The 20,324-nt window shown below is 38.1% G+C and overlaps 1 protein-coding gene across 1 annotated transcript; it reads right to left on the reverse strand.

Annotated features, from left to right (window-relative positions):
- Positions 1–827: 827 nt before the first annotated feature.
- Positions 828–20,115, reverse strand: PLEKHB2 (pleckstrin homology domain containing B2). Its single transcript, XM_014069256.2, has 8 exons — positions 19,968–20,115; positions 16,600–16,645; positions 14,213–14,365; positions 11,829–11,931; positions 8,623–8,662; positions 5,873–5,962; positions 5,262–5,364; positions 828–2,527 (listed from the first exon to the last, which is right to left on the reverse strand). The coding sequence occupies exons 2-8, from the start codon at positions 16,634–16,636 to the stop codon at positions 2,391–2,393; spliced, it is 663 nt and encodes a 220-aa protein (XP_013924731.1). The 5' UTR covers positions 16,637–16,645; positions 19,968–20,115; the 3' UTR covers positions 828–2,390.
- Positions 20,116–20,324: the final 209 nt, after the last annotated feature.

Genomic DNA, 20,324 nt, shown 5'->3' on the forward strand with positions numbered 1-20,324 from the left:
TGCAACCCGACCCCCCCCCTTTGTTCCCATCTTGCCTAGCTCAAAACTGCAGCCTTTAAACGAGGCTCAGCGTAACGCGGAGGAAGACGTTTCCTTCTGGGGAAAGAGCTGGAGGCAGGGAGAAAGACCCAAACGCGGACCCTGGCTATCTCTCCCCCTCACCTCCTCGCTTCCAGGAACTCACCGCAACCCCCTACCCCGCAAGAGAGACATCAGCGCCGCCCCGAGCGACAGGAGGGGTCCCGGGTGCAGCGGCATCGTCTCCCCCCCCCGCCCGAATAGGGAGGCCTTTTGCATCTGCGACCGGAGCTACTAGTTTGCATTCAGCGACTGAAAGGATCACCAAAATCTGCCCAGGACAGCTACGCCTTCTGTCCATAAAGTTTGGGGGAGAGGAAACAGCTTTGTGTTCCTTTGCGCGCCTTTCAGGGCCCTGGAGGAGGAAGAACTGAGGCCAGATCCTCCTCGATCCTCCGAGGAGGGAAAAGGGGATCTTGGCACCTCCGCAATCTCTTCCGAGGGGAGTAAGGGGGTGTGTGTTTCAGCCTCTTCCTTCGCTTCGATTTTCAGGCGCGTTGGGTGAATGGAAATGTATTCTTGCATTTATAACCAGAGGAAAGATCGAAGAAAAGGGAGGGAAAGGGAAAGGATCCTGAGCGGGTCCCTCCCACCGTGCGGCCAAAGGATGAAGGTTCAAGCGGGACCCAAACTCCCAGGGGACCAAAAATTAGAGGGAACATTGGTCCCGACCCACAGGTTGAGAACCACTGCACTAGATCAAACTAAACTCTCGTTAACTTCAAAGAATTCTGCATAATAAAAGCACAAATGTTCCAATAAAAGATTTATTTTAGAGTTTCGATATGTCATATGATAATCTTTGGTGTTTAACTTAGTTAATTACCAGGAGATGCCAGGAATATATACCATTAAACTTACAGCAGTTCAAAGACTAGATTTATTTTATTTTTTCAAAGTACAAATACAGTAGATAGAAATAGGGGATTCGGAGAAATGTATGATAAACATAAAAGGTGCAATTGACAAGTTACATAAAAAGAGCAAATGCTAGTATTACTTTTCACTATATAATCAGTTTCTTATATCTTAAAGGCTCCCAATGTAACTTATATATTCCAACATAACTTATAAATTATTTAAATATATATATTTATGAAACATTTATTATCTTCAATTTACAGTGTGATCACATGAAATGTCCTAGACTGGATCTACTCATCGAAACAAGAAAAATTATTTTAGCAGAGAGATTATTTATTGCTTTAAAATAAAACTTCCAAGTTCAACAATGATGGATGACACCCATATCTCGCATTAAATTTTGTTGTTGCATATATCCCTAAGGCAAAAAGTAACAGCATATGCTTATTGCAAAGCTTACAGAAATCAGAATTTTCTTGTGCTAAGTTTTTGTTAGCCCCCGTTCTCTATTTATATCATTCTACTATATTTAGAATAATATAAAAAAGCTTTACATGCCCAGTAGAACTGTAATATCTCCTATTATTTATAACGACCAAAAGCCACATTATTTTCACATACAGGTTGAATCATTTTGCTACTTGATTTATTGGGACAGCTAAAATTCTCAAATTGAGTGTTAATATACGTAGTCCGTTCCCTTACTTGACATCCTTCTGATGGGATGGGATGGCAACTCCCAGAGTTCTAAGTAACATTATCTCCATTTGGTTAGGAGTGCTAATAATTCAACACAGCAGAACCAGAGGATGATGTCCAGGCTTTTGCTAGTCTTCCAACTAAATAAAATAGCAATTTATATGACACTGGCATTACTTGCATGGTCATCAAACTCCTTCAAGTACAGATTGGAATAGTTCCAAAACAAAATGTTGGAGTGTTTATGGCGATCTGGGAGGATTTATATATTGCTCTCTCTCTTTATGGCAAATATTTACCAATTGTTGAAATGCAAGACCAACCGAAATCCACACATAGAGATTCATTCTCTCTCTCTCTCTCTCCACAGTGTGTATAAAGTCATTATCTTTTGCCTTCGAGTTTTTAAAAAAGATACTTGAGCTTCCTTTTGAGGCAGCAGTTGAAGCAATTTTAAGAGAATTGTTAATATTTCACCATCAGTTGTGGCTGTTTAGCCACTATTAGCAATACTTCACTTGTTATTACTGCTACTTGTTTATCATTACATAGGCTCAAACTTACTTGACCTTTCTTAACTAAAGTGAACTTTCTAGATGATTAAGAATGTGATTAACTAATTCCAGTGTATCATTAGCCAAAATATTGTTAGAACTTATGAAATGCCTATACACTGCTTTACCAATATATATATTATTATACACAGAAGATAGAAAGAACCTCCTTCAACTTGAACCTCCAAAGAAAATCTAAAACACCCAAAACAATGAGCCCAGGGCCATTCCTGTTGCTGCCCCAGCCAACATGCCCAATGCCAGGTCTCCATCAGGCTCTCGGTAACGTTCTCGAATGATGACATGGTTTGCAGGAAGTGGGCCATAAGTACCTGAAGGAAAAAAAGAGAGGCATCAAAAAACTAAACTTGAAATAACTTCTTTTTCTTTTTGTATTGTTTATTTTTGTATTGTTCTAGCACAAGGAATGTTAGATCTCCATAAAATCGGACATTCAACATATTCTGGGTTAAACCTTATCATGAAGTAATAAAAAGTTTTGTAATGAATATCAACTAGAAAATCTTGAATTTAATAGCAAAGAGCATTAGAGGATACACCTAATGTTCTCTAACTTATTCAGATATGCACAAGAAAGGGGTAAATGAAGAAGCATGAGTAAGAGTTGATTAAGACTGCATGTGTATTCAGATACTGCTCTCCTTTAACTCATTCCCAATCCTCCAAACTACTTAGGAAGAGCAGGAGGTCCTGTTTGAATGTGTGTGTCAAATGGAGCCAACTCTGTAACTACAAAACTAAAGGTTAATTCTAAAATTACTGATAAGCTATTTCGCTGTGAGTGGATGCAAACAGGATATACTCAATAGTGCAATCTTCTAACCATCTACTCATAACTGGATCCCATTAAGTTCAGTAACATTTACTTCCAAATAAGTACCGTATTTTTCGGAGTAGAAGACACACTTCCCCCTCCCAAAAAAGAGGGTGAAAATATAGCAATAGCAGTAGACTTATATACCGCTTCATAGGCCTTTCAGGCCTCTCTAAGCGGTTTACAGAGAGTCAGCATATTGCCCCCAACAATCTGGGTCCTCATTTTACCCACCTCGGAAGGATGGAAGGCTGAGTCAACCCTGAGCCGGTGAGATTTGAACCGCTGACCTGCTGATCTAGCAGTAGCCTGCAGTGCTGCATTTAACCACTGCGCCACCTTGGTGCATCTCATACACCAAATATAGTCCCGCCAGCCCCCACCCTTTGGCCTCTGCCTCCTACCAATTTGCCTCCTTGCAGCAAACAGCCTGTTTCAGTTTCAGCTTCAGCATAGCTTCACTAGCACAAGCAGCTGATTGTCAGTTGGATCACCTCTCGACCATCAGCTGTTTCAGGCTACAGGGATTCTCATTGCCTATTGCTATATGCCCCATTTTCGGGCTCCGTGTGCCCCATTTTCCACCCATTCCGATCCCCCCCAGCCCAAAACAGGGGGAAAATGGGGCGCACAGAGACTGAAACGGGGCATGCAGAGGCAGCAATAGCTTATGGCAGCGATAATGAGCCTTTTTTGACTCGCCTGCCATAAGGGGGAAGCGCAGGGCTCGTGCGCGGACATGCCGCATCCATAATGCAACATGCGACACACCCATGCGCATGCATGCATGACAGGCACTCTCCCCCATTTTTTGCATGCTTTTTTCGCCCTACCCAGGCTCCAGAGGCTTTATAGGAGCTTGGGGAGGGTGAAAACAGCCTCCCCACCCCCCCAGAGGCTTCAGGGACCTTGAGCTTAAACCAGCCCTACAACCAAACCGGAAGTCACTTCCAGTTTGCTCACAGGGTCGTTTTTAGTCCTCCAGAGCTTCCTGAAGATCCCTGAATCCTCCGGAGGGCTTAAACCGACCCTATGAGCAAACCGGAAGTCTGTTCCCAAACTTCTGGTTTGCCATAGGGCTGTTTTTTTGCGCTCTGGGGGCTTCTGGGAAGCTCCTGAAGGCTCTGGAGGGCTCTTTTTGCCCTCCCCAGTTTCCTATAAAGCCTCTGGAGCCTGGGGAGGGCGAAAAATGGCTTTAAAAAAGGCTGAACTCAGATGGCCAGCGCATGCATGCGCACAGGCCAGCTGACAGAGCAATGCCTTACGTGACCTGACAAATGGCTCCACGTGCCAACTGTAGCATGTGTGCCATAGGTTCACCATCCGGAGGCTATGACAATCCCTCCAGCCTAAAACAGCTGATTATCGGGAGACTGATCCAACCGACAATCAGTTGCTTGTGCCAATCAGACTATAATAAAATTGAAACTGAACCAGGTTGTTTGCTGCAAGGAGGCAAATTGCTGGCAGTCAGAGGCAGATTTTTTTTCTTGTTTTCCTCTCCAAAAGCTAGATGCATCTTATACTTCGGAGTGTCTCATATTCTGAAAAATACAGTATGTATAGAACTGTTTTCAAAATAACTTACTGATTCAATGCAAATGCATAAGATATAAAACAGGTTAAATCAAATGCTTCCTTTCAGGTGAAAGGAAACAGAATGAGACCATGAGCTGAACAGAGTTCCTTATTGCTGCTAGCCTATTTACAAGAATCTTATATTTACAAGAACTGCATTCTCTTGCAGATAAAGCAAACAGCAGATAAAGGCTTCAGGAATTTTAGGGAGAGTCTGGCCTCAGCTGCTTTCTTCCTGGAGAGATTCCAAATTTGCCAATCTCTGTACTCCACCCTTCTCCCCACTCTAGTTGGGGATTCCACCACACTTTCTCCCCATTTCTTAATAAATGGCAAAAGTAAACAATTTTAGGCTACATAGGACTCTTTGCCTAGTGTTGCACCACCAGGATAACACGGCTTAAATTTCAATAGTCAATTAAAAAACCAAGAAGCCTAAAATAACAGCATTAAGCTTCTTAATAGTCTTAATCCAACAATTTTGCTCAGTCTTGTCTAATTTAAAATAAGCAAGGGGTAGGGGTTACGCTTTTGGATTGCAAAAGGATTGCTTGCACCTAATGTAGCATAAAAACTACTTGTACATAATTTGTACATTAAAAATGACTCTAAACTCTGAATCAGCTCAAGAGAAAAATACAAAGAATAAGTACCTTGGTTTGGATATTGGTAAGGCATAGCATATGTCTGTCCATTAGAAGTGTAGATGATCTGAGTTCCTGGATATGCGCCATTGTATTGTGGGTAACCATAAACCTAAAGGTATTAATGTTAGAAGCATTTGTGAAAGAAAGTACCACTTTCACCTTCTCAGGATTCTCTCTCTCTCATTAGCTATTTATGCCTCTTTTGTTTTTTTCACAGAAAGATTACCTTTCAATTTGATTTAATTTAATTAAGAATGCTTTAGGAGCTAATGGGGACCACATTACTCCTCAGAAACAAAGGGTAAACTTGAGACAAATACTTTGCACATCTTAATTTTGCATTTACTTGCTTTCAGTCAAAATAATCAAATGGACAGGTAAGAGTGAGTTATATCCATGGTGTCCACAAGTGTCTGGGTGGGGTCTCAGGACTAGGAAGATACAAGCTATGCTTTAATTAGAAGTGGGGGTATAATGCACCTGTACAGAAAAATAAAAAGTACTCTCTAAAAGTCCTGCTTCAAATCAGAAATCCTGTCAATAAGTTTAATGCATGATAATATAAAGCATGTCAATTACTACCATTTTAAATCATTTACACATTTGACTTGATGTACCTCAGGTGATGGTGTTGCATAAGCTGTATACGGAGGGGGCGCTGAAGAAATCGCATTATCATCATACATCACCTCAGAAGCAACGTAAGTCTGGACACATCAACATAAAAATACAGCAAAAGTTGGTCTTGTTATTAAATGACAACTGCAACTAAGCATATCAAATCTAAGAAAGGCAAATAAACATCTTTTGCACGAAGAAGGTATTTGTTGAAAAAGACAAAGATGGGGTTTTTTCCCAAAATAATGTTTCTAACTAATAATTGGATAATTTAGTATTTATTATGCATACTATACAAATTAAGTCTCTCAGTCTTGCTTTCTATTTACCGAATTTTTTGGAGTATAAGACTCACCTTTTTCCCTCAAAAAAGATGTTGAAAATCTGGGTGTGTCTTATACACTGAATATAGCATTTTTGCCTCTCAAAACTCCACCCCCTTCACCAAAATAGCTGTGCATAGCATATGTCTGTCCATTAGAAGTGTAGATGATCTGAGTTCCTGGATATGCGCCATTGTATTGTGGGTAACCATAAACCTAAAGGCTTTCAGAGTGACCTGGGGGCTGGGGAGCAGAAATGAGCAAAAAATGGTTTGCTCAAAATTGAGCTGGTTTTTGCTCAATTCCCCACCCCCCCAGCCGAACTCTGCAAGTCTCCTAAAGGCTATTCATGCCCTTTTTTGGAAAAAAAACACAGGCCCATTTTTGCAGGAAAAAAGGGCTGTTTTTTGGGTGGTCTGCAGAGTGCAAAAATGTTTTTTTTAAAAAATGCCTCTTCAAAATTTTGGTGCGTCTTATACTCCGAAAAATATGGCAATATCAGAAAGATGACAAATGAAAACAGTGCATAAAAAATTCCAGAGTAATACAATATAAGATGCCGCTGTAATGTGGTAACACAGATTAAACTGGCCAATAGTTATGATAGCTATGACCCACACAACAGACTTTTTAGGAAAAAAAGAACTTCAAAATTCTAGGTGTCTTTAATTACTCAATTCTTTCAGCAGTTGAGAAATACCATAATGAATGGCATTGCACAGGAAACTATTTTCAAAAGCCCACTTGATAAGTACCATAAGAATGAGAATAAGAATCCCAATCAGGAGTCCCACCAGGTTTTGAAAAATGCTTTTTTTATTCAAAAACCACTTGCTTTTGTTGGCTTTCTGCAGGTAGTGACTGAATCCATTGTTTGTTTTTAAAGTATTACACAACCCACTATTTATTTAAAAAGGCTATTGCTATGTTGCTCTCCCCGGGATTCTTTCTTTCCCTTTCCCTTTTCACTTCTGCAAATGAATTGTGGCTTTTTACAAAACATGTTATGTTACAAACCTCTCACTCAACTGATTCTGAAGTCTGCTTTCATGATCCTGGTGCTCCTTTCAAGTGTATTAGATTACAAGTACCACCACCTCATCCAGCAAAGGGACAGGACTTGTAATCCAACAAACCTGGAGTACACCAGCCACCAAAGTTGCTTGACTTGGTAGAACTGATCTATTCATGAGCTTAACTCTGCCTCCACTGACTTGAATATTCCCCAAGGTTTACCTTCATGAGCCGGGAAAGGGGAAGGGGAAATGCTTTTTTTAAAAAAAAATTCCTATAGTTTAACTTTGGGAAACTAAATATTTGGCTATATATGGAAAGCTCCCTTTTTCTTTTATCCCTGAAAGTTTATGTTTTATTATACAATACAGGGGACTTGAGTTGCAGATTCTGCTCTTATTTGCATTTAAATCATCCCTTTTAATCACAATTTGTAACAAACATGATAAAAAGTGGTAAGCATCATCATTGTGCTATATTGGTCCCCCCCTCAGATTGGGCTACTCAATAAACACAATAATGAACCATGTCAAATGTGGCACTGATCCTAGCAATTTGCCAATAGCCTAATTTCTTCAAAGACAGAATGCACATTGTCAACTAACATTGCTCAGATATTGTCCAGTGTGTTGCTTTTCAAAGACTTTTACTCAGCCATACAGCTGTGCAAGTTCTTTTTTCAACAGTACCAAATGGAAAAGTGAGTTAATTGAGAGAGTTATTGTTTATCAACAAACAGCAAAGCAATCAATATGGTTGGTTCCAAAAGTCACTCCTGATGGGTTGTGCTCTTCCTAAATGATGGGTCCGCAATTTGGAAATACTATTGGACTCCTAGTTAAAGCAAATGTGGAAATTTACAGCCATGGAAGCTTCTACCCAATATGAGTTAGTGTGCCATTCAATGCCCTGCCTATGCCAGGATGCCCTGGTATCAGTAGCTCAAGCTCAAAGCTTGTTGAAGGTTCCTCCTCTTTATGGGATTCAATTGGAATGAGAACCAAGTGATAGATTTTCTAAATACTGCTCCCCACACCCTCTGAAATACTCTCCCTTGGAAATGAAGAATGTTCTAACCCTGCTTGCATTTTACAAACAAATTAAAACTATCTTGTCCAAGGTGGTTTTGCTCCTTCTTGGCCATTTGTTATATTTAACTTTTGTTTTCTATCTTTGTACTGTATGTTTTATCTTGTAGTTTCCCAATCAAAACCCATTAGAATTGAGGCCTGATATACATATGGGGAAAGATAATAAATGTATTTATTTATAAATTATTACATGTTTACCAATTATTAAAATATTAGTGACAGTAAAGCTTGTAAACAGCCTAGAATTAGATTAGAATTTGATTCAAAACAAATGAATAGTTAAGTCTCTCAACACCAATAACAACAACAAAAAATACTCACTTCATTTGTTCTGGCATCTTGAAGAGCAATTTTCCAAGCCCTACAAGAAACATGAGTTAAATAAAGCACTAAAAGGAAACAAATCACTAGCAAAGATCAAATAATGTATGCAATGTTACCAGTTATAACTGAACCATGGTCTAATAATAAAAATTCAAATATTTGAATTATTTATACATTATAATAATGTATGAATATTATGGAATAATATTCAAAGTGAAACTGTATATAATATGTTTGACATTCATTATAAAGACTTATGACATCAGTAAAGACTGAGGCCACAATTTGGCTGGGATTTGGCTTAACGATCTGAATCTGGCATATCAAACCACAGTGGAAGGGAGCATTATGTTAACTGTCCATATCTAGAACATTGTGACTCTATACCAATGCATTAAAACCTCATACTCTAAAGCAGGGGTCATCAAACTACGGCTCACAGGCCAGATATGATCCACCAAAGCCATTAATCCGGCCCCTATAGGACTACAAGGCTACCCTGCCCACATCACCCCACCTGTCCTCACTCGCCTTTTGGAGGATGAGATGGTCAAAAATCGGACACACAGAGGTTTCTAGAGGCCAAAACCAGGCACGTTTTTTGCCTCCCTGTCTTCCAGAGAGGGAGAGGGAGGGAGAGAGAGAGAGAGAGAAAGAAAGAAACAGAGACAGACAGACAGACAAAAACAGAAATCACTCATACACACCCCAAGGCAGCCACATCCCTTCACTAACCTGCTTTCCATCCCCAGGAGCATAACAAATTAAATTTTAATTTGTGTGCATTGTTTGGACTGCTAAATTGGCGATGCCCACCCAGTCACATGATCACTTAGCAATGTTCGGCTAGCTTGTCCAGCCCCTCAACAGTCCGAGGGACTGTTATTTGGCCCCCTGTTTAAAAGGTTTGAAGACACCTACTCTAAAGATTGAATGGTAGATTTAACAGTTCTGTGAAGTTTCTTTTCTTTGATCACAGGATTATAGATCTTATAGAAAATTGTTAACTATATAATTTTATGGGGATATATTAAGTATTCTTGCACTTGTTGCAATGAAGATCAGGGATTACTTCTTTAAATATTATTTTTAATATTTCTTTTATTTTTTCCTTTATTTTTTGCACTTTATATTTTATTTTTTACTTTATTTCTTGTTATATTTTGGTTTATCTTTTAATATTGTTAAACTCTTTAATAAAAAGGATTTTAAAAAAAGAATAGTTATCAGTCACAGGAATCCATTTCATCCACATAAGCTACATTACTTATAAACTGTTACCCACTAAGGCCAATATATAAAAAAAATAAAACAGATACACATCCTGTCTAAAATATAAGACTATTAGATTAATGTCTCTTCTTGACAGGATTATCAAACTGCACATCAAAGTTCTTGATCCTTATAGCAATGCTGCTGACATGAAAATGTACTATGTTACTATGGGTAACATACAGTACACTCTGATACTCTATGTGGCCAAAAGGCTGCTTATAGAAAGATTGGCCCAAATTATTTGCTTCTTTCCTGAATCATCTCAATGTTCTTGAGCTCTCCCTACAATTAGTGAAGTGGCCAATGTAATAGCTAGCAGTAAATAACCAGTTTTTCTTTAAAGAGTAATAAATGTAGCTCATTGAAGATTAACTCACTATCTAGAATAATCAAAATTCTAGTATCTGCTTAAATTCATCACGTGCAAAGCATATTCTGTGGCACCCTATGAAGATGGGTAGATACTGATCAGCACTACATCTTGTGATTTATAAAAGCATTAGAAGGGAAAGGGTTCAATCCCCCATTATCATTATGAAAATTTCATACCCTTTAATGACAATGCACACTATTTTTCTCACTGACTTTCAGACTATTAGGAAAAACATCTTCCATTTATGCAATGTTCAATATTAGGAAAACAAAACTAATGTCACCCAGTATGATTAGTAATTCTGAGCATGGAACAGCTCATTTGGTAGTCTCAAGAATGAAACTTGGGGGGAAATTATCTTGAAAGAAATGAAAAACAGAGTGAAAGTAGAAAGACTGCAGAAAGTCTTTTCTATTATGTCATTCATGTGTGTGTGTGTTGGGAGGGTGTGTTTATATGTCAGAGAGAAAGAGACTCTGGGAGACACACAATAAATATTAGAGCGGCTCTCAGCAAACTATAATGCCTGAAGTGACAGAGGACAAGAAGCAGTTCACTGAAAATAGGCCCTTATCTCAAAAGCCCTCACCAACTTCAAATTCCTCTTAAGATATCGTTCATCCATTGGGACCTCAGGACTAAGAGCAGTCCTAAAAGAACAGAGAACCAAGCCATAATTGAGCTGACAATTGCTGCTTGCTTTGTTAGAGATGCCACTCATGGTGATGCCTCAGAGCAACCTCAGTTCACCTGTCACTGTCGCTGTCACTCTTCTCCTTAGGTACCACACAACATTAGAGCTAAGATCAATGTTTCTATGGATGAACTCAGTATTTCCACTGTCACCTTCAAGAATATATAAAATGTGTTAGCTAGAAAGTGAGAGGAGGGAGGAGGAGGAGAAGGATTCTTTATCAGCTTGCCTTTTCACCTCAAAGAGAGTTAATTCTTTCGTAATGATTTCATCACTCTGATGACCAATAGTTTCTATAAGAAAACATTTGCAACATATGATTTGATATTCACCCTGAAGATTAAAAGGATCACAACATAATCTAATTCACAGTAGTTGCTTTTAACATATCAAGAGCAAAAATTATGTGGTGATATTCTAATTGACAGAGGGAAACTTAAGGTTGCTTTAGCAGTAATGTGCTAATAAACATTAATCTTGAAAGAAAAAAGCAAATACATTAAATTGAATACTCAGAATAATCTAGCATGATTCCTTTCCTGAACTTCCAAGTCATCAGGTCATGAAAGTAAGATTAACATCTATATTTTCATGAAGAACAGTAATACATTTTAAAAATTATGTACAAGTATACTTAGTTGCTGATAAGAAGATACATGGACAGATACAGGAAACATAAAAAATAAAAGAATTTGGGAATTACAAAAAAGAGAAAACCAAAAGGACCAACATTTTGCAATTGGTAAAATTGTTTCTTTTTTACCTAATTCATATATGTAAACAGATTAAACCAAAAGGTATTACGCAAATATGAGCTACTTCCGTTATGAAAAGTTACTAAACTCCTATATTTGAACTCACAAGCAATCATCGGTACTTTCTGCACAGAGATTGAGCACCTTCCCATCACGGCAAATTATCTGCAGCAAGCAGTCTTTAGCTTTGCCCTCCGGAGGCTGAAAACCTGTCCAAAATAGAGATGTTTTTACACCTTGTAATGAAAAGTTTATATATACACACAGACACACTTCATCACTGGAGGTTTTTAAGCAGAGACTTAACAGCCACTTTTCTCAAATTGTATAGGGTCTCCTACTTGAGGTAGGAGGTCTCTTCCAGCTCTATTCTGATTGATCGAAAATAGTTCAGATGTAAAATGATATATGTTTTAAAAAGTACCTGATCAAAAAACAAAGGAATATATGAAAAGATAAAAACAACTTATCTTCTACTTTAAGTCCATAAAATTATAAAGCTAAAAAAAGTTCAGAAACTGCTAATGTTGGTACTTGAGGTTTGGAAAAATAAGATTGATTTGCCACATGAAACTTGTCATTGAGTACTGCATTCCTTTCATCTCCAGCTTTTTAAATTTCCTTTCTGAAAATTAGTTGTTTCCATATTGGTTATTGTGGAAAACAAAACCTGTTAATACATAATTTTCTTTTCTTTGGGGGGAGTTTCTAAATGTGGTGGTTTTTTTTTTTTTGGGTCATCCATTTTTAATGCTAATTTTTTGTCTGTCTAATTCTTCTAATAAATAGAAAGAAGAGAAAGATGCTGCATTGTTGGGAGTTAAGTAGCTGCCATTTCCAATTTTAATAAACATTAAAAGTGTTTTAAAATATATTTGTAAATCACCTGACAATAGTCAATAAATTATAAATAATATATATTTTTCGTACATCAATCAAGCTATTATAAGCAAACCAAGGATTAATGTAGATGACCAGGCTGAGCCCAAGAGAGGGGTCAAACACATCAGTCATGAGTCCCTTCATGCCCACAAGGGGTATAAGTCCCGCCCACATTGAATTCCTTCTACTCCCACTAATTTCTCTTTGCTATTGAATGTTCTGGATCTCCTAATTCTCCTGGCACTTGACAATTAAAATGGGGGAAATGTTTTTCTTTTGAGTTATGTATCTTTCACTAGCCTAAACAAAATTCAGAAGCCATGCCTGAAAAATATAAGAAATATGTACAATTTGTTTGCTTTATACAGTTAGTCCTCGATTTGCAATCATAAATGGAACCAGTGAAGCAGTTGTTAAGCAAGATTCCTACATGACTGCTTTGCTAAATGATCACAATTCCAGCACTCTCAGTTGCAGTCCTTAAGCAATCACCCAGATCATTAAGCAGAGTGAGAAAGCTGCCAGTTTTAGTTCAGTTCTCTTCCATACACAGAAGAGCACTCTTCCGAAGGGTTGCAGGAACATAGCTCAGATCTTTGGGATCTACCTTCCACTTCTGCAGCACTCCAGAGGCATTCCTATTCCCTTGGCAGGCAGTCCTTTCACTCTTAAAGCGCTGCTTGCAAGAGGACTGGGGGCTGGGTAGGAGGAATCTTGGCAAAAGGAGATGGGATTCCCTCCAGACCAAGATTCCACACATACGCAAAATGTTGCTTCCCTAATGAAAAATAAATATCTTCCCTGACAGAATCCAAATGGAAGCTCATATTAACAAAAAATGGTATTTTAAAAGTCATAAAAAAACACGACATTTGAACTTGAGATGCAATATGGACAACCCTTTGACTCAAAATAATTTCCAAAATCACAAGGGAGGACTTATCCAGACAAGCCCTTCCCAGTTTAGGCACCTTCCAAATGTGTTTACTTTAACTGTAGAATCCTCAACATTTCCACAGGATCTGACAAAGTTGGAATTAGAGCATGTCATTTCCTCAGACGTATCTGAAATTTTCCAGTATGCAATTTCCACTAATCGGTTCTAGTCCTATCCTCTGCAATAGCAGGAAACAAGTCTATTCTATCTCCTGTGGAGTACTATTTCATATATTCCTTTTTTTTTCCTTGTATAAGTAAACATACCATGCAGTTTTTCAACTCTTTTAAGCAGGAGGCAACAAAGAAGAGTTGAACAAAATAAATGATTGCTAAGTAGGCAAAACAATTGTTTTAATGTTCATTACATAAATTGCTTTAGTTATGAAATATATAAGCTGAAACTTCCAACTTCATGTCTTCTCTTGTGAAATAAAAATCAACTAATCAAAGACCGGTATACAAATTCTATCATTAGAAAAATAAAGGGACTAGTTATCATCACCAGCAAGTCAATTAGAACACTAAAATCCTATCCAAACCTATTGGTTTTAAACCTACACCATTAATACTATTACAGATACATGAAGTTCTCTTAGATATATAAGACTGGGAAAGCAGACATAGGCATGTGAAGCAAAATGGAAAGTAATACAAAAAGCACATACTCACCTCGGCATTCATTTCCGCCTCTGATATTGATACTGTCAATTTTCATGTGAACTCTATCTTCTAGATCATGCCTATGTTGGTCATCATAAAACAATAACTGGCCATCAGACCACAAATCAAACCAATTTTTCTTCCAGCGTCGTAATATAGTACCTAAAGAAATACATATAGAATAATCATGAAAGGTGAAGACAAGTGAGCAATATGCAAACCTGACTTGTAACTATTCATGTTGTGTATAGGTTTTGTATAGTTTTATCCTTTTAAGCCACCCAGTCATTAAATAAATACCGTATTTTTCGGAGAATAAGACGCAGCAAGGTTTTGAAGAGGAAAATTTTAAAAAAAAAAGTTTTTGCACTTTGCAAACTTCCCCAAAACGGCCCGTTTTTCATGAAAATGGGCCCATTTCTTTTTCAAAAAAGGGCATGAATAGCCCTTAGGAGGCTTGTAGAGTGCTCCTGGGGGCAGAGGAAGCCAAAAAAGAGCAAAAAACGGTCCAGTTTTCATGAAAACGGGCCCATTTTTTGTAAAAAAAAAAAGGGGGGGGGGCATGGATAGCCTTTAGGAAGCTTATAGAGTGGTGCTGGGGGCAGAAAACAGCCAGTTTTTTGCTTATTTCTGCCCTCCCCAGCCTCCAGGAGTTCTCTGAAAGCCTCCTACAAGCTATGCATGGCCATTTTGGTGGAGGGGCCGGAGTTTGGGGAGGCAAAAAATGCTGTATTCAGTGTATAAGACGCACCCAGATTTTTAGCCCCAGGGCAGGACAAGGAGTAAAAGATAGAACGCCAACATGTAACTAAGGATAAATTTTATAACAATTAGAACAATTCATCAATGGAATGGCTTGCCTCCAGAAGCTCTGGGTGCTCCACACTGGTGATTTTTAAGAAGAGACTGGACAACCATTTTTCTGAAATGGTATAGGGTCTTCTGTCTAAGCAGAGAACTGGACTAGAAGACCTCCAAAGATCCCTTCCAACTCTATTATTCCATTATTCTAATATTTGTTACACTGAAGTAACTAAAATCACTGATGGGTTTGAACATTCTACAATGCTTTAAGAAAAAAATCAAACATTTTCCCTTTGAAAAAAGTTAAGAATTCATTACCTTGGGATATAGGAATGGTCACTAGCCATTAATCTTGTAATCTTTAAAAGACTATTAAAAATGCTCATGGAAGATGAGGCTATGCCTGTCTATTGAATACCCCTACACCTCAAATTATTTTCAGGATCCCAGGGAAGGCTGGAGATTCCTCTGAATATCAACTATTGTGAAACAAGAGTCAAGTGAGCTTCCCATCCAATCAAATATGTAGGAACCAAATGCTGCAAAGTCTGAGTCTGCTAAGTTACTCTTATATTTTTAAGATACAGCTTGGATGCCAGGAAATATTTCCTGACTCTTCCTAATAACTAACTGACTCATTCTGCCAAACCATTTATCAAGGCCAGCAATTAAGTTTTCTCCTCTAACCAGTGAAGGAGATAGACATCTTTATAATAACTGTACGGCCAAAATGATTTTAGCACAATACTTTCATTTTAATAATGGAAATTATTAAAGTATGATAATGCAAACATGAAGCTTTTTTCACACGCTTTTCTGAAAGATGAAGGAACCAAATTATAGATCAAGTAAGAATTAAAATAAACTAGTTCGATTATTCACTTACCTGACATTTTCTGTCTTAATCCATGCAGCCACCAAGCAGCACTTTTTGAATCCAAGCAGCACTACTTTGGAAAGATATATCTAATCCATATTTTTCTACTATGTTGTCCACAACGCCAGAATTCCCAACCATTTCCCAATTGGAAATCATATGAGTTATATCTTAAAAGATTAAATCATGGCAACTGGACCATCGCTTATTAAAAATAAGAAATTTTGTTACTCATTCAAGTATCTTTTCAAAATGAAAAATGTAAGTTAGGGATAGAGTCATTGGGATGTACTAACTCTTGTCATGCCAATTGCAGGGCTTTCTCCCCAAAATGTATTGCAAATATAAATGAAGACTCAATCATCCAGGCCAAAAGCATGGATGAATGAGTCTTCATTTACATAGGTGTTATAGCTCTTCATATCTAGGGATCTCTCTGCTGGGAACAGCTACTTAATTCCTTTCTCCCCACTATGAGGGTTCTTCCCCACTACCATCACCATTGCAAATTGCCCTGTGGGAAGAAAAAACAGCTTACTGATGGAAGGAGAGCTCCAGATTGGAAGAAAAAAGGGGGGAGGGGGGAGTCCTTGCATAGAGAATGCTGTCTGCAGACTTTTTTAAACAAACAATATGAAATGATCCAATCTTTATCTCTTAATATCAAGCTATTTGGCCCCAAAGCAAAGAGTGGATAATGGAATTCATTACTTACTTTGTCGGAGCAACCATCCGCTTTTTACCATCGCCATCACCAATCTCTAGAGCAAAAAGAATATGATAGACTTCTGAGATATAGCAAAACATAGCAGTAATGAGAACATGCATCAATATAACAATTCTCAAAAGGAATCCCAACTCTTGTTATTAACATATCTAAAGGATGCCAAATTCATGAAAGTTGATATAAAATGCATTCTTCTCTCATGGTGGTGATAGGTCAAAAGAATAAATAATTGATATTATTTTGGCCATTTATTACTTTTTATCCCACCATTATTTTTTTTAGAAATAACTCAATGCGGCAATATTTCTTCCTCCTCCTATTTCTCCACAACAATCCCCCTGTAAGGTGGGTTGGGCTGAGAAAAAATGACAGGACCAAAGTCAACCAGCCAGCTTTCATGACTAATGCAGGATGAGAACTAAGTGTCTCCTGGTTTCTAGCCGGGTGCCTTAATCACTAGATCAAAGTGGCTCTTGCCCATAATTTTTATTGTAAGTATACTGAACTGTCCATAACTTCTAAGGATCCCTATAATCCCTTAAATATTTTCAGTACATTTTTATTAGGAGGTTATTTAAGAAAGTAAAATATCATACAATATGAAGGACTTTTCTGCTTCTGAGAAATAAGCAGTTAAAAATTTTAATATTTAATATTCTAGACTTAGGAAAAACACAAGCAAGATCTAATGTTGAATGTATGTGCACCTACCTTTCCTTCCATTATTTCCTGTTAATTATTTAAACAGAACAGCTAGAGAACCTGCACCATAACTGAGTTGCCAAGCACCACCTGGGCATGGCAGACCAAACTAGATGTTACTTAATGTTATAATTACAAGACAATTATTTTTAAAAAAATGTAAATTAAAATTGTGATAGAAATATATTAATCAATTACCTATATATGAAGTTGATTTAATCCATGGGTACTTTAGCAATTTAACCTATGTTCAAATTTCTGAAATCAATTTAGAAACTGAAATCACCTTGGAAAATAATAAATATGCCAAATTTTGCAGTCCCAGCTGAGAAAAAAACAGGTCTTCAAACCATGGACTACTTCAAGACCCACTGCTGCTACCCCATGATTGTTTTTGTGTGTGTGTGTATACACACATGCATTAGGGGTGGGTTCCAGCTGCCGCTTCTACTTCTACTGCCGGTTCACTCAGGGATGCGCTGCGAATGCAGTGCAACAAATATCACTCTGCGCATGAGCAGAAGGCAAAAACAAGATGAGAGAACCAGTTCGGGGGCATGGCAAGTTACTACCTGTTCGGCCGAACCAGTCCGAACCAGTAGAAACCCACCTCTGATGTGCATGCGTGCATGCTTGTGTGTGCCTTCAAGTTGGTTTTTAACTCCTGGCAATTGCTTGGGTTAATGCCTAGAGTTTTCTTGGCAAATGTTTTTCAAAAGTGATTTGTCACTGCCTGCTTCCTAGCTTTGAGAGGGAGTCATTGGCCAAATGTCCCCTAGCTCACTTTGTGCCTAAGGCAGGGGTATGTAACTGCAGACTGGATGTGTCAGGTGCTGGCCCCGCCTCTACCCTGTTTAGGCTTTAAACAACCACCAATCCTGGGCAATAAAGTTACATCAGGCTTAATTCTATGGCTAATGCAGACCATGCAACCATCCTCAATTTTCCATTCAGCCCCGGGATATAGTTGTTAAAAACAATGCTGCTGCTTTAAGGGCAAATTCAACTGATAAGCAGCAAAAGCCCAAGAAATAAGTAGAAGAAAGGTAAACCACACCTGTATTTGCTAATACAAAATTACATCTGCAATCTGAAAAATTATCATCAGTAAATGTGCAAAAAATTCTCAATGAAATTTTTCTCAAACTGATAAAACAGGATTTGTTTGTTTTTGGTCCAGATTCTCACAGCTGCTTTTGATGCTCTTCCCAAATATCTCTGTGTGTTTATTGTGTTGGGAAAGTAGCATGAAAAGGCTAATCTGCATTTTAAATACCCCTTTCAAACTTTCAAAGAAGTTGCACATCTCTAATATATTCTGTGTAAATGTTTGCCCTACAATTGAATCATGTTCCATATTACTGGCATAAGCTCTTTAAAACAAGATTTAGAACAGTAATATTCTTGAAATTTCTTTCAGCTAGAGATACCAATATATTGAACACTCTGTTAAACTTTAACTCATAAAAAATGACAGACATTACTGGTTTCATCTTAGTGGATTAAGAATTATATATAGGTAAATTGAATATATAATTCATCCTAACAATTAATATTTCTAAATTACTGTATAGACCATGAAAATTGAGACAGTACATTTTATCCATTTGAGATGGAAACTATTCAGAATAAATCACTTTACTAGAAACAAATGCTAACTTTCTATCAGCCCCTTGAATACTAAATGATTAATTTCATAATTACTTTATTTCAGGCTTGCTTCTTCCAGATGTTTTAGGACCACAAATATAATTATCACCAGCTATTATTAATCAAAATGTATTTACTGTCTAATAAAAGACAGCATACAATACAACTATAAAGCCATCCTAATATGTTGACTAGTGATAATGGGAATCCTAATCCATGTATTTGGGGGAAAAGATCATTTATTTTTGAAGATATCAGTAATAATTTCCTAATTTTTGTTTCATCAGATTTATAAAAGAGAATCTTTTCTTTTAGAATCTTTTTTTTCTTAAGAGCAAAGCACAAAGGAAGTGACATCATCCTTTAAAAACAAGCAACTCCCGACTCTTTTCTTTCCTCTTATAGCAGGATTTTTTAACCTTGGACATGACAATAACGCCAAGCAAAAACTTAAACAAGCAAGCACTTTTTTTTCTATGGCAGCCCGATGTTTGTTTATATTGAGCACTTCTTAAGAAACAAATCAGCAGTCTTGAATTATCTTCTGCTGCAATTCAGAAATCACTTCCCCTTAAGAGTTTGAAATTCTATACGGGTGAAAGATATATATGTGACATTAAGATGGGTGGGGGTGGGGGTGGGGGAATATAAATAAGCGATTCAGACTCCATGGACTCGTTACAAGCGCCAAGGATTACAAAACGCAGAGATGGCGTGACCTCGTTGGATTTGTCTCTGCTTCCTCTAGACGAGTTGCAGCCGGTGGGGCAGCCACCCGCCCTCCCACCTCACCACGGTAGTACGGCTTTCTTTTTGTCCTCACCCTCCGCTACTAAGGACCCACACAAAGCGCACCACCGCCCGTAGCCCGGCTGTCCGCCTGGAAAAACACGACCTCCAGCACAGCTTAACTCCGAGCCCTAAAAAGTTACTCCTGGCCATTCTTTTGGTCTCTTTGCTGGAACCCATAGAAGCAATTATCCCCTTCAAGGGACTTCACTGACCTGTTACACTTTGCAAAGACCGCACAACTCCTAGAATTCCGGCTTTCGTTCTTCCTTGTTGCCGAGAAATAGAAAAGCTTCCACGGCACCGCCTTTCAACGGCCAGGCCTCTCTCTTCGGATGGGTCCTGTGATCGTTTGCGTCACTTAATACGTTTGCACATGCTCATAACTGTAGGTGGGAATTGTAGTTTCCCAAAGCAAGGGAAGGAAGGTGACACACATGCCGTTATTTAATTGTGCAATATAGTATTATCATGTTGCAATAACACAGGAGATAGGACTCTATGGAGAGAGATCTGTGGACTTACAACACTCAGAATTCCTCATCGAAGGGGAATTCTGGGAGCAGAAGTCC

The sequence above is a fragment of the Thamnophis sirtalis genome, unplaced genomic scaffold (assembly GCF_051295495.1).
Source record: "Thamnophis sirtalis isolate CommonGarterSnake01/CBP01778 unplaced genomic scaffold, rThaSir2_p1.2 scaffold_11, whole genome shotgun sequence".
In the NCBI taxonomy this organism is placed as follows: Eukaryota; Metazoa; Chordata; class Lepidosauria; order Squamata; family Natricidae; genus Thamnophis; species Thamnophis sirtalis.

Bases quoted from the DNA above. Each gene is read 5' to 3' on its own strand.
- PLEKHB2 (XM_014069256.2), bottom strand. From the start codon at position 16,636: ATGGCGATGGTAAAAAGCGGATGGTTGCTCCGACAAA. The intron at 5,963-8,622 runs GTGAGTATTTTT...TGATGTGTCCAG, and splicing joins AAGATGCCAGAACAAATGAA to ACTTACGTTGCTTCTGAGGT. The intron at 5,365-5,872 runs GTACATCAAGTC...TAATACCTTTAG, and splicing joins ATGCAACACCATCACCTGAG to GTTTATGGTTACCCACAATA.